Raw genomic sequence first — 14,513 nt, 5'->3', positions numbered from 1 at the left:
TTCGGCGCACTTTTTATTTGACTATTAGTTGTGAACTGCCATCAATTGAGTTCATCTGCCTAAAATTCTGAATTGGAGCAAAGTTCAGATCAGACAAAACGCAAAAATCAAGAGCGCAAAAGTCACTCGTAAAATCAAATCGGTCAGGCAAAAATTTCAGATAAAAAAAGACCAACACGTTTATGTTGACAATGATTGCTTCCTTTGAGAGCAATCAATTAGACATGTATTGCTGTATTGCAATATAAATGCAATGCAAAACGGTAGATAATTCACAAAATCCACTAGCAAGAAACTGAATTTTTATTCAAACACCGTTTTCTCGTTTTACTTCAAAAATAGAAATATGAAATTTCACGCCACAAAACAACCCGTTTTTCCGCTCCAATTTCTTTTTCTGCATGACTGAAATGAACACGTTCACTTGACGTCGATAATCATGGAGTTGCAGACAAAAAGCCCTGGCGACAAGTAGATTTTTTGTTAAAAGCTGTTCTTTCACTCAGCATAAAAACTGGCGTGAAAAACTTCGCACGGCAGTAATCATTCTCTTTTCCCTCCACTTCTTGTTTCGATGTAGACAAAATAACTACTTCGTTTTGACTTCTAAAACCAACAAAATGTGCGATCAGATCTAAACAACAAAATGTGCGATCAAAAAACAGCACTCAGTACAATTCAAATTCTTTGAGTTGTAAAAAAGGAGAGCGCCTTAAAAAAGCCGCTGAGATAATGACAGCTGCTATTAATATTTTTTGCTCAATTTGACTGTAGCAATTATAAAAGTTGGCTGAAGGAGAATGAGCTCAATGCGGCAAGGGCATTGACGAAATTTTCAAGAGTGAAAAATATACTTCATGCAAAATTTCACCGACAAAACTTAAAATCTAATATTATATATTGTACAATAAGACGCAATGTCGTGAAAACTGGTTAAAGCGTGAAATGCAAATTGACTGTGTCTGATAGCAGTTCGTCGCAAAAATTAGAATTTTTTCCTTAATTACTTTGAGGGGATGCATTTCATCTAAATAAAATTAAACGAAAGGAAGAAATATGACTAGTGGATTAATGGGGGAAAAATGGAATGCTACCCATGAAAGCAGGGCTTGGTGCCAATAAGTAAAGAAGTTATTTGTTATTTTTGCAGCTGATACGTTAAATGCGGTGTAGGAATTGCTGTGGATAAATGAACAGCAAAATCTCATTTCTAAAATCAGCGTAGCTCTTCCAAAAAAATAGCTGATTTCCCTGCAACCACAACTGTTAGTTGCGGGCTTTCTGCGGTTAATTATGTTTATTCTCACTGCAATTCACCTCAATTCCAACAGTTTCCCGGTAAAACCCTAGTTGTCATAGAAATACAACCATTATCGATTATCAGAAATTCATTAGTGCCACTGGTGTTTTACTTAATTTATTGCAATTTCAAGTTAACACCCTGGGTTTTTGACAATAAAATTCTTCATAATCTCAAAAAACAATTGATGAAATGCAGCGTATCATACACTGGACCTTGAAGAAGTTCATGGTGGTTCCATCTTTGACACATCCGTACTTAATTCTGCTCTGCTGAGCCAGATCGGTGGCAGAGTTGATTGGACTCTCCAGTCTCTCGAAGGTGAGAAAGGCTGCCAAGTTGGCAGTGTATGCGGACACTATGAACAGAGTGAAGAACCACCAACTGCCAGCTACTACCCTGCCTGCAATTGACCTGAAATTAACATTAATTGGCAATTGCTGCTTTTACCAAGCATATATGTCCGTATTTGGTATCTAAATTAGATAGTAATTGTTTAACAAGAAAACACGCCAAATCATAGGTTAGGATAAATGAAACTGTCCCCGCAGAAAACAGCAACAGCCCTTAAATCAACTAATTGACAGGCAATGAAAGGCTATCATGTCTCAACATTACCGAAACAACGCACCTCTTCTAGACATTCTGTATTTAACTGATCTAATTTTTATACATGAGTCTTTTTTCTTCCTTAAAGAAGCTCTCTTCAATGTTCTGATTAAAAACCCGTGAACAAAGCCACTAAAAACGGTTCAATCCCTCTGTTCTATATGCAGTTCATTCCAATAATACAATTAATAAACTCGAAAGGATATAAGATTCTGTAGAATACAATAAATTAACCATCTACATCAGATCATACGATAATTTTAAAACATGGCTTTTAATTCCGTATTTGAATGTTTGATTAACTTAAAATTTACCGATTATGAAAATTATTTTAAAAAAGTTTTTTATTTGCCATTTTTTAAAAGTCGACTAAGAGTATATGACTATTAGGATCTTTTCCGTTTCTGCCCCCCTTCCACCACGAGTACGTTATGCGCCCCCCAGTTACAGAGCACATGCCATTATATAGTGAATCATCATATGAAAATATGGCATGTGCGTCTGAGGGGTGCAAATAATACGCGCCCACTAAGCTGCTGGGGGGGGGGGGGGCACAAACGGAAAAAATTTGGCTATTGATGTTTTCTAAAAACTTCTCTTAGTTTTTTAAATGTTAACTCAGACTGTCGTACTGGGGAAGCATGTCAGATCCCTGGTTGAGGATGGATGACATGGCAAACCAGAGACTGTTCAACAGACCCATCTCCTTCAGACTGCTCAGGTAACCCACTTGTTCACGTGCATTGGGTAGCGTAGCTCCTCCGCCTTGTCCCTCCAGTTCACCACCTGAGTAGCGAAAGGGGGATAATAAGCATTGAGACGATATCTTTAGTCATATTTAGTGATATCCCCACAAACTTGTCATCGAAAACCTTTTCCTTCAGCCGTCCGAATCTCTTTGAGTCTTTAATCCCTAAACTCTTTTTTGAAACCTTGTGAATCGCTTATTTTGCACGTCTACTAAGACTATTACACGACTCATGTAATATGATGAATATAGCCATGAAAGAGTTTTGTAATATGATGAGTATAGCCAATAATTCTGGAATAGTCTTAGCAGATAACCGTACCAGTTTCACTAGGGCAACTTAAATTTAAATGCTAACTGGTTATTTGTCTTGTTGATCCGCAATTAACGAGCGGGCCTTTTATGCCATTTTTAACAAGTTAGGCTTTGTTTCATTTATCTCTAACTGACACACTGTTAACAGCTATCGTGGAAAACAGCTAAATGTCGAACGGCTAAATTCGAGTAAATGTAAACTTTTCAGACTTCAAACTTTCAATGCGAATAGCATTTTCAGACTGTACTTTTTATCATGCTGCAGTCTAAATTCAGACAATTTTTTTTTGTTCTGAATTCTGTCATGAAAAGTCTAAAATATGACATGATCATAGTACTGGTCAGAGTAAAACTACAGAATTGAAATACTATGGTTCAGTACTGATTTTGTCTGTGAGTCCGGTCCGGGCGAGCAAATTGTACGTTTTGTGACGCAATGATTGACACTGATGGTGTTTTACCTTCATAAGTTGACTCTGCAGCTCCCGGGACAGCTGATTGATTGAAGTCTGTTGTCATTGTAGTCATGGTTCCAGAATGGTACCCTCCTGGACCTTCTGCAGAATGATCTCTGCGCTCGAAAGGGTCAAAATAGGCTATCACAAACAGCATAGTTCTGAAAAAATCAAAAATAGCACCTGTAAATAATTACCAGCTGAACAAGAACCCATTCAATAAGACTTCTCTTATTTCTTCATATAATTGCAAAACTTGTGCGGCTTTTATTTACTTTGATGAAGGTTCTAACAATGCGTTCATTCTTATTATAAAACTTGCATTATCAGATCTGTTGGAATTGCATAAATTGCATGTAACTTCCCAGTGCTCCGATTCCCGGAAACTCTGCCGGGAAACCCGGGAATCTTATAATTTCTCGGCAATCTTGGTGGGAAACCCGGGAATCTTATAATTTCTTGGCAATCTTGGTGGGAAACCCGGGAATCTTATAACTTCTCGGTAATCTTGGCGGGAAACCCGGGAATACCATAATTTCTCGGTAATCTTGTTGGGAAACCCGGGATTTAATTTTTGACCGGTTTTCTTTGTGGGAAACCCGGGAACTTTTGTTTTCCCGGAAATCTTGGTAGGAAACTGGGGAGTGTCAAATTTTCCAATGATCTCAGCCGGAAGAAAGAGAATAGTAAGTTTTTTAATTAGTTGAGCTGGAAACCCGTTAACGTTGACGTTTTCTGGCCAAGTATGAGATTGTCGATTCAATTAGTAACAAAAACCAATAGACAAGAAACATTATCTCGTAAACACTCCTACAGTTTTCTTAAAAATTCAACACTATGCACCGTATATGGTTTCGCACAAAAATGCTAATTGAACCCTAATCTTGGACCCTTTGACTTTCTGAGGTAACCCAGTGCTCGAACCCACGACATCCACGCCAAGTCCACGCAAGATCTTGGATTTCCACGATACCATTTCCAAGTCCACGCAAGATCTTGGATTCTTCAATAACCACACGAGGGTTTCCAGGATCTTGGCAGGAACTTTCGTGGTTTTCCAAGTTTTACTTTTGTTTACAAATGCTTCTTTTACATCCCAAAAATTTTCAGAAAGACAAAATTTTGGTTCGATTGCCCTGCATAACAGTCAAAACTTAGAAAAAAAAACATTTTTTTTCGATCTCACAGCAGCATTTCCAAGATCTTGACAGGATCTTGACGAGATTTTGCGTGATTTCTCAAAATTTCGATTTCTCTTATTTTTGTCATAGCGGTGCCCTATCAGTGCCAGTTTAACTCAGAGAAAAAAGTTTTTGTTTGACGATAACGAAAAAAGGCTTTAAGGCTGAAAAAAATAATTATGATTGAGTTCATATCTGACCAACATACGAAGCCCGAGTTGTAACCTTCAGAGCCCGAGTTGAACTACCAACATAGATACCTTTCTTTTCTGATTGGCAGGCTTTCCACGTATATATATATTGAAAACCTTGTCAACTTATATATATATATATATATATATATATATATATATATATATATATGTATATATATATATATATATATATATATATATATATATATTTATATATATATATACATATATATACATATATATATATATATATATCTATATATATATATATATGTATGTGTGTGTGTGTACGTACGGAGATATACTCAAATCGTCAGGGGCATACTTGCCAGATCTGTGTATCTCATCTTCTTTTTTCCCATTGTAATACATTGAAAACTTTGTTAACATGTATGTATATATATATATATATATATATATATATATATATATATATATATATATATATAAGTGTGCGTGTACGTAACGCAGCAAGGGTATACCTCAAATTTTCTCCCCTAGTCAATATCGCTCAAAAATTAGATACATAAAATGAACGAAATGAGTAGAGAAGCACTTTACTTTATTTTCACTTTACTTTACAAATGCTTCTTTTACATCCCAAAAATTTTCAGAAAGACAAAATTTTGGTTCGATTGCCCTGCATAACAGTCAAAACTTAGAAAAAAAAAACATTTTTTTTTTCGAGCTCACAGCAGCATTTCCAAGATCTTGACAGGATCTTGACGAGATTTTGCGTGATTTCTCAAAATTTCGATTTCTCTTATTTTTGTCATAACGGTGCCCTATCAGTGCCAGTTTAACTCAGAGAAAAAAGTTTTTGTTTGACGATAACGAAAAAAGGCTTTAAGGCTGAAAAAAATAATTATGATTGATTTCATGTCTGACCAACATACGAAGCCCGAGTTGTAACCTTCAGAGCCCGAGTTGAACTACCAACATAGATACCTTTCTTTTCTGATTGGCAGGCTTCCAATCTATACATTTCCTCAATTTGTGATGAGGAGAATATTTTTCAGGAATGATAATTCAATTCCCGATTTCCAGACTTACACGATTTTGTCCGTGATGGAGGTGATATAGTAGAGTTGTCAAGTCTATGCTTCAGATAAAGTAATAAATTTTTCCCCATTCAATGATGAGTATCTCCACAATAATTTTTGGAAACGTCTCTATCTTTTCCAATGGGCATCGTAGAAAAACGTACCCGTCCATGAGCGATTTTTTTTTTATTTGAAACACAACTTCTCTTTCCGAAACGTCTTTATATACAAGGAGAAAATTGTTTTTTTTAGATAGATCAGAGACAACTAAACCGCTCCTCACAGAGCATGCAAGCTGTTGATGCATGTAGTGTAATGTGTTTGTCCTGAAAATTTGTTGTCGAACGGTTATTTAAGGAATAACATGATTCCTGAATAACATGTCTATCTTCAAATTTTATTGATTGTGTTGTGTTTTGGTAAATGAAAAGGATTTTCTGCGTTCTATTTGCGTTTTCCATACAATATTCTAGTCCATGAAACAAACTATACCAGTGATTGCTGTTAATTCAACAATTTACTTTTTTCATGATTTCGGCAAATTTCGGAGACTGTTGTTTTGTGTCAATTACACAAAACATCATAGCCTTCATGGCGAGGTGCGAATTTTTTTCCCACCTCATCATGAAGGTTTGAATCAACCAGGAACGCAAAAATAGACTGGAATTAGCCCCAGAAAAACGACAGTTGTGCCATTAAACGCCGTCAAGCGTGTTATTCGACAATTTTGGGCTTTTAAAATAGCTGAAAAAGTTGGGTGTAATTCAGCAATTTGCTAATAACACCCAAAATACTCTACCAAAAAAATAGATCACTGGAAAACTGGATTACAGTAATATAGAAGCGGTAACGACATACGGTCCTCAAGTAGCTTCCATTTTTTGATGTCTTGCAGATTTAGATTTATAGAGGTACAATTTGTTGTTTTAATGATAAGTAGTCAAGTTCTTAGCAGAATTCTACCAACATAGTCTAATTTTATTGGCATTGTAACCGTCTGGCTTGTCATATATTGTACTACCCTAATTCGGCCTGGTAAAAAGTTATTGATTGCTAAATTAAAAAAAAAGTCACCATTTCAGGTGATATTGGTGTTCACCAAATATGCGTACCTCAAAATACCATAGTATTCCTACTTGTATTGGTTTGTTGGAATTGGTATTGTAGTGGGGAGTAACCCCATACACATTTTTTATCTGGTTTTCTGGAGTTGAGTGGGTCATTTTTTGCTCTGTAGGCGCCGAATCTCGACTTTCGGCCAATTTCGGCCAATTCGGCGGTGACATAATGTTGAATTTTTTTGATTCAAGATTACAAATTATAGTGTTTTAGAGTGCTCAGTTAATGGGGAGTATCACTATAAACAGATTGTATCTTTTTGTACTAGTTTTGAAGGTTTATTTTAGTAAAACTTGATATTTGGTAGTCAAAATAGGTCATTTGACCAAATGAATGAGTGAAGTGGTGTTGTTTGCTATTGAACAAGTTTTTGGGCGTGCGTTTTGTGTTTTCTAGACACTATTTAGGTTGCTGAAGCTAATTGTATCAAACAATGGCATTAATTCAACAATTTTTCTTTTTTCACGATTTCATCAAATTTTTGTTGATGTTGTTTTATGTCAAAACACACAAAACATCATAACCTTCATGGTGAGGTGGGAAATTTTTTCCCACCTCACCATGAAGGTTTGCCGTGACCTAGAACGTGGAAGTGGACCAGAATTACACCCACAAATACGCCGGGAACGCTGTTTCACGTTGTTTTACGTCGGTTCCGGAGATCTTGGGCTTCGATTTTAGCCCAAAAACTGGGGTACAGAACAGTGATTTGTTAATATCTTCTAAAGTACTGGACCAAATCAAACGGGAGTGGTCTCATTTTGTTAGCACTGAACCCCTCTTGCTTGCAGTATTTGGTTGGTTTCCCAAATCGGCCTAATCAAAAAGTTATTAATGTTCAAAGTTGAAATAGTTCGAATTTTCGGGCTATTATGGGTGACCCAAATTTCGGTACTACAAAACACGCGATTTACCCAACAAGTGTTAGTGTTTTAGAATCCCCAGTTAGTGGGGAGTCTCCCCATATATATTTTATATGGTATTTTATGTAGTTGAGATGGTCAATTTTGACTCTGCAGAGCGGTCACCTCGCTTTTTTGGTCATTTGGTACGGTACCTTATAATTGCTATAGCTCCTCGAAGAATGTACCGATCGGGCTCATTTTTTAATATGATGCGTATCTCAAGCAGTGCTACAAACTGTACTAAGGGTACGTTTATTTTTGTTCGGCCGTTTTAGAGAAATTGGCCAGTAAAGTTGCCCTTGATTTTACCTCTAGAAGCGTTTGACAGCAGTGGTCCGGGTCTGGTGACTTTGAATTTTGTCACTTCTGGTATAAATTATACTGTTTTGAATAGCCAGTTTAATGCAGATTCCGAATATATATACTTTATATGTCATTTTCCGTGGTTTAGGTGTTCAATTTTAGCTCTGGAGGTGATGTACCTCTCCTCCAAGGTCGTTTGGTACGGTACCTTGTTTTTGCTATAACTACTTCTAGAGTGCACCAATTGGGCTCATTTTTTAATATGATGCGTATCTCAAGCCGTGCTACAAACAGTATTAAGGGCGTTTGTTTTTGTTCAGCCGTTGAGAAATTGGCCAGGTCAGGTACCCCTATTTTGACCTGCTGGAGCAGGGTACCAGTACACCAGAGCTCTGTGAATCGATGAAAATAGTGAATTGAGTTTTCAGGGGTGGTTTGTTGAACACCCAGTGGGGTGGGCTTGCTCGTCATATATAGTTTATGCTCCATTTTCAGTCGTATTATTTCAGAATCATGTCTGATGCTCCCGAAATATGTCATTTGAAGCGTATCCCCAAGAAGTGTACCAGTTCTGGCAGTTGCGGCAATGAGAACAGTTCTACACCCAAGCCATGCAGTTCGGCTAATGAGGTTTATGATTTGTGATGTTTTAGATAGGTACTGCATGTATAATAGTGCTTTCATGGTCTTGGGTAACAAGCGCAGGGGGGCATAAAATGCCAACCTAGATTTTCCCAAAATCACGTCAGGCTTTTCGTAGTGCATGCAATGTTTATGTGTCTTAGGCTTTATTGGTCTCAGCGTGTCTATAGAGACGGCCGATTTGGGTGTCAATTCGGTATTGTCTCTTTTTTGATTATTTCGTAGTTAGGAGAACTATTGATGACAATAGGTACATTGTACTTCGATCAAAAATATGACTTCAAGAATGTCCACTTGGAGGATTTTCTGCAACTGCTCGGACTGCAGAGACCTTAACAAACTGAATCTGTGACAGTAATTATCAAGGGAACTTATGAAACCCCTGGGACTGAATCCCTAAAGCCTTTATTAGGCTTTACCACTCTCATACCAAACTAATGCTTTTGTATACCACGATGAAGAACAGGTATCTACTCTGTTCCTACTGAGTTAAGAGTTGTCTGCTGTGACTATTATGGACAGAAATTTCTGTTTGACTAACCGGTTTGTCGAATCCGTCGAGGGTCTCCTTAGAGGTGAACTCTCGCAGACAATCGTCTAAGCTACAGTTGAAAATGGTGCTAGAATTGATGCTCTGAAACACAAAATTATTCTACTCTGCCGTTAACTGATCAAGCATTGAGCATTTTGCATTAAGCATGAAACCCAAATCAATTTAGCGAAATGCTGCCTGAACGGTCCGATTGACCTAATCAAAGACCTATTATATTATTATTATAGGTGTAATTTTTTTCTAAAATAGAGCTACCTTTTTCGCCAATTTCTCTCTAAAGTTGACTCTTTTGTGTTCTTTGGGTTTAGAACCTGTTAGTTCTCACTAATATACGTCCTTTTATCCAAAAAGAACTATAGTTTCTGTTTAATTTGCTCCAGTATAGAGAAACTTGAAACTATGAGAAAAAAAACTCTTCTCGAAAAAGTCTTCTATTTTTCAAGATATTGGAAATAATAGATATTTTGTTTTTTGTTGACTTTTTTCTAGTTTTCTCAGTTGTACCAACCATATGAACTGTGAATTGCACCAAAATTCCGTCGAAATCGTAGAATTGCAACAATTGTTGTCATTTTCAAGGAATTTCAGTCTTTTGATTGTTAGGTACATATTTTTATTTTTTCTCTAGCTCCCAATGAAAAAATTTTTGGTTTCTTAGGCTTTGTTGGTGTTACCCACACTCACAGTGCCTATGAAGACGGCCGAATCGTATGTAATCTCGGTTTTGTCTCTTTTTTGATTATTTCGTAGTTAGGAGAACTAGGTGTCTTTTTTCTTCTAAAATAGAGCTTCTTTTTTCGCCAATTTCTCTCTAAACTTGACTCTTTTGTGTTCTTTGGGTTTAGAACCTGTTAGTTCTCACTAATATACGTCCTTTTATCCAAAAAGAACTATAGTTTCTGTTTAATTTGCTCCAGTATAGAGAAACTTGAAATTATGAGAAAAAAAACTCTTCTCGAAAAAGTCTTCTATTTTTCAAGATATTGGAAATAATACATATATTGTTTTTATCGTGCTTTTTTATAGTTTTCTTAGTTGTACTGACTATATGAACGGTAGTTTGTACCAAAATTCCGTCGAAATCGTAAAGTTGCAACAATTGTTGTCATTTTCAAAGAATTTCAGTCTTTTGATAATTATGTACATATTTTTACTTTTTCTCTAGCTCCCAATGAAAAAATTTTTGTTTTCTTATGCTTTATTGGTGTTACCCACACTCACAGTGCCTATGAAGACGGCCGAATTGTATGTAATTTCGGTTTTGTCTTTTTATTCTTTATTTCGTAGTTAAGAGAACTAGGTGTCTTTTTTCTTCTAAAATAGAGCTTCTTTTTTTGCCAATTTCTCTTTAAACTTGACTCTTTTGCGTTCTTTGGGTTTAGAACCTGTTAGTTGTCACAAATATACGTCTCTATAGGCAAAAAGAACTAGAGTTTCTGTTTAATTGGCTCCAGTATAGAGAAACTTGAAATTATGAGAAAAAAAACTCTTCTCGAAAAAGTCTTCTATTTTTCAAGATATTGGAAATAATAGATATTTTTTTTTTGTTGACTTTTTTCTAGTTTTTTCTGTTGTACCGACTATATGAACTGTGAATTGTATCAAAATTCCGTCGGAATCGGAAAATTGCAAAAATTGTTGTCATTTTCAAAGGATTTCAGTTTTTTGATAGATAGGTGCATATTTTTACTATTTCTCTAGCTCCCAATGAAAAATATTTTAGTTTCTTAGGCTTTATTGGTGATTCTCACTCTCACAGTGTCTGTGGAGGCGGCCGATTCGTATGTAATTTCGGTTTTGTCTTTTTATTGTTTATTTCATAGTTAGGAGAACTAGGTGTATTTTTCCTTCTAAATTAGATCTTCTTTTTTCGCAATATCTCTCGAAACTCGACTATTTTGTCTTCTTTGGGTTTAGAACCTGTTAGTTCGCACTAATATACGTCCTTATACGCTAAAAGAACTAGAGTTTCTGTTTAAGTTTATCCAGTATAGAGAAACTTAAAATTATGAGAAAAAGAACTCTTCTCGAAAAAGTCTTCTATTTTTCAAGATATTGGAAATAATAGATATTTTGTTTTTCGTTGACTTTTTTCTAGTTTTCTCAGTTGTACAGACCATATGAACTGTGAATTGTACCAAAATTCCGTCGGAATCGGAAAATTGCAAAAATTGTTGTCATTTTCAAAGGATTTCAGTTTTTTGATAATTATGTACATATTTTTACTTTTTCTCTAGCCCCCAATGAAAAAATTTTTGGTTTCTTAGGCTTTATTGGTGTTACCCACACTAACAGTGCCTATGAAGATGGCCGAATCGTATGTAATTTCGGTTTTGTCTCTTTATTGATTATTTCGTAGTTAGGAGAACTAGGTGTAATTTTTTTTCTAAAATAGAGCTTCCTTTTTCGGCAATTTCTCTCTAAACTCGACTCTTTTGTGTTCTTTGGGTTTAGAACCTGTTAGTGGTCACAAATATACGTCTCTATAGGCAAAAAGAACTAGAGTTACTGTTTAATTGGCTCCAGTATAGAGAAACTTAAAATTTTGAGAACAAAAACTCTTCTCGAAAAAGTCTTCTATTTGTCAAGATAATGGAAATAATAGATATTTTGTCTTTTATTGTCTTTTTTGTACTTTTCTCAGTTGTACCAACTATATGAGCCGTGGTTTGTACCAAAATTCCATCGGAATTGTAAAATTGCAACAATTGTTGTCATTTTCAAAAGATTTCAGTTTTTTGATAATTATGTACATATTTTTACTTCTTCTTTAGCTCCCATTGGAAAAAATTTTGGTTTTCTTAGGCTTTATTGATGTTACCCACACTCAGTGTGCCTATGAAGACTGCGGATTTGGGTATAATTTTGGGATTGTCCCTTTTTTGATTATTTCGTTGTTAGGAGAACTAGGTGTAATTTTTCTTCTAAAATAGAGCTTCCTTTTTCGACAATTTCTCTCTAAACTTGACTCTTTTTTGTTCTTTGGGTTTAGAACCTGTTAGTGGTCACAAATATACGTCTATATAGGCAAAAGAACTAGAGTTTCTGTTTAATTGGCTCCAGTATAGAGAAACTTAAAATTTTGAGAACAAAAACTCTTCTCGAAAAAGTCTTCTATTTCTCAAGATAATGGAAATAATAGATATTTTGTCTTTTATTGTCTTTTTTGTACTTTTCTCAGTTGTACCAACTATATTAGCCGTGATTTGTACCAAAATTCCGTCGGAATTGTAAAATTGCAACAATTGTTGTCATTTTCAAAAGATTTCAGCTTTTGGTAATTATGTACATATTTTTACTTCTTCTTTAGCTCCCAATGGAAAAAATTTTGGTTTCTTAGGCTTTATTGATGTTACCCACACTCACTGTGCCTATGGAGACTGTGTATTTGGGTATAATTTCGGGATTGTCCCTTTTTTTATTATTTCGTTGTTAGGAGAACTAGGTGTATTTTTTCTTCTAAAATAGAGCTTGTTTTTTCGCCAATTTCTCTTTAAGTTCGACTCTTTTGTGTTCTTTGGTTTTAGAATCTGTTAGTTCTCACTAATATACGTCCTTTTATCCAAAAAGAACTAGAGTTTCTGTTTAATTTGCTCCAGTATAGAGAAACTTGAAATTATGAGAAAAAAACTCTTCTCTAAAAAGTCTTCTATTTTTGAAGATATTGGAAATAATAGATATTTTGTTTTTTGTTGACTTTTTTCTAGTTTTCTCAGTTGTACCAACCTAATGAACTGTGAATTGTACCAAAATTCCGTCGAAATCGTAAAATTGCAACAATTGTTGTCATTTTCAAGGAATTTCAGTCTTTTGATTGTTAGGTACATATTTTTATTTTTTCTCTAGCTCCCAATGAAAAAATTTTTGGTTTCTTAGGCTTTGTTGGTGTTACCCACACTCACAGTGCCTATGAAGACGGTCGAATCGTATGTAATCTCGGTTTTGTCTCTTTTTTGATTATTTCGTAGTTAGGAGAACTAGGTGTCTTTTTTCTTCTAAAATAGAGCTTCTTTTTTCGCCAATTTCTCTCTAAACTTGACTCTTTTGTGTTCTTTGGGTTTAGAACCTGTTAGTTCTCACTAATATACGTCCTTTTATCCAAAAAGAACTATAGTTTCTGTTTAATTGGCTCCAGTATAGAGAAACTTGAAATTATGAGAAAAAAACTCTTCTCTAAAAAGTCTTCTATTTTTGAAGATATTGGAAATAATAGATATTTTGTTTTTTGTTGACTTTTTTCTAGTTTTCTCAGTTGTACCAACCTAATGAACTGTGAATTGTACCAAAATTCCGTCGAAATCGTAAAATTGCAACAATTGTTGTCATTTTCAAGGAATTTCAGTCTTTTGATTGTTAGGTACATATTTTTATTTTTTCTCTAGCTCCCAATGAAAAAATTTTTGGTTTCTTAGGCTTTGTTGGTGTTACCCACACTCACAGTGCCTATGAAGACGGTCGAATCGTATGTAATCTCGGTTTTGTCTCTTTTTTGATTATTTCGTAGTTAGGAGAACTAGGTGTCTTTTTTCTTCTAAAATAGAGCTTCTTTTTTCGCCAATTTCTCTCTAAACTTGACTCTTTTGTGTTCTTTGGGTTTAGAACCTGTTAGTTCTCACTAATATACGTCCTTTTATCCAAAAAGAACTATAGTTTCTGTTTAATTGGCTCCAGTATAGAGAAACTTGAAATTATGAGAAAAAAAACTCTTCTCGAAAAAGTCTTCTATTTTTCAAGATATTGGAAATAATAGATATTTTGTTTTTTGTTGACTTTTTTCTAGTTTTCTCAGTTGTACCAATCATATGAACTGTGAATTGTATCAAAATTCCGTCGGAATCGGAAAATTGCAAAAATTGTTGACATTTTCAAAGGATTTCAGTTTTTTGATAGATAGGTGCATGTTTTTACTATTTCTCTAGCTCCCAATGGAAACTATTTCAGTTTCTTAGGGTTTATCGGTGTTAATCACTTTCACACTGTGTTTGGTGACGGCCGATTAGGTTGTAAATTCGGGATTGTCTCTTTTTTGATCATTTAGCAGTTAGGAGAACTAGGTGTACTTGTTCTTCTAAAATAGAGCTCCTTTTTCAGGCATTTCTCTCAAAACTCGACCATTTTGATTCCTTTGTGTTTAGAACCTCTTAGT

The 14,513-nt window shown here is 35.1% G+C and overlaps 2 protein-coding genes across 3 annotated transcripts in view; one reads left to right on the top strand and one right to left on the bottom strand.

The window, feature by feature from the left end:
* The window catches only part of LOC142342736 (uncharacterized), a 467,082-nt gene that overhangs the window by 140,892 nt on the left and 311,677 nt on the right, over window positions 1-14,513 (top strand). The window lies entirely within an intron of this gene.
* Window positions 1-14,513, bottom strand: part of LOC142342737 (glutamate receptor 3-like) — a 106,338-nt gene that overhangs the window by 31,062 nt on the left and 60,763 nt on the right. Inside the window, exons 13-15 of the mRNA XM_075394259.1 lie at window positions 3,434-3,588; window positions 2,542-2,695; window positions 1,516-1,714 (exon numbers count right to left, since the gene is read on the bottom strand). Coding sequence (XP_075250374.1) covers window positions 1,516-1,714; window positions 2,542-2,695; window positions 3,434-3,588 — 508 coding nt within the window. The remainder of the gene's footprint in view (window positions 1-1,515; window positions 1,715-2,541; window positions 2,696-3,433; window positions 3,589-14,513) is intronic.

This window comes from Convolutriloba macropyga, chromosome 7, assembly GCF_964194025.1.
Source record: "Convolutriloba macropyga chromosome 7, txConMacr16.3, whole genome shotgun sequence".
Classification (NCBI taxonomy): domain Eukaryota; kingdom Metazoa; phylum Xenacoelomorpha; order Acoela; family Convolutidae; genus Convolutriloba; species Convolutriloba macropyga.
Note: the sequence above shows the minus strand (reverse complement) of the source record. Positions and strands in the feature narration are given on the sequence as shown.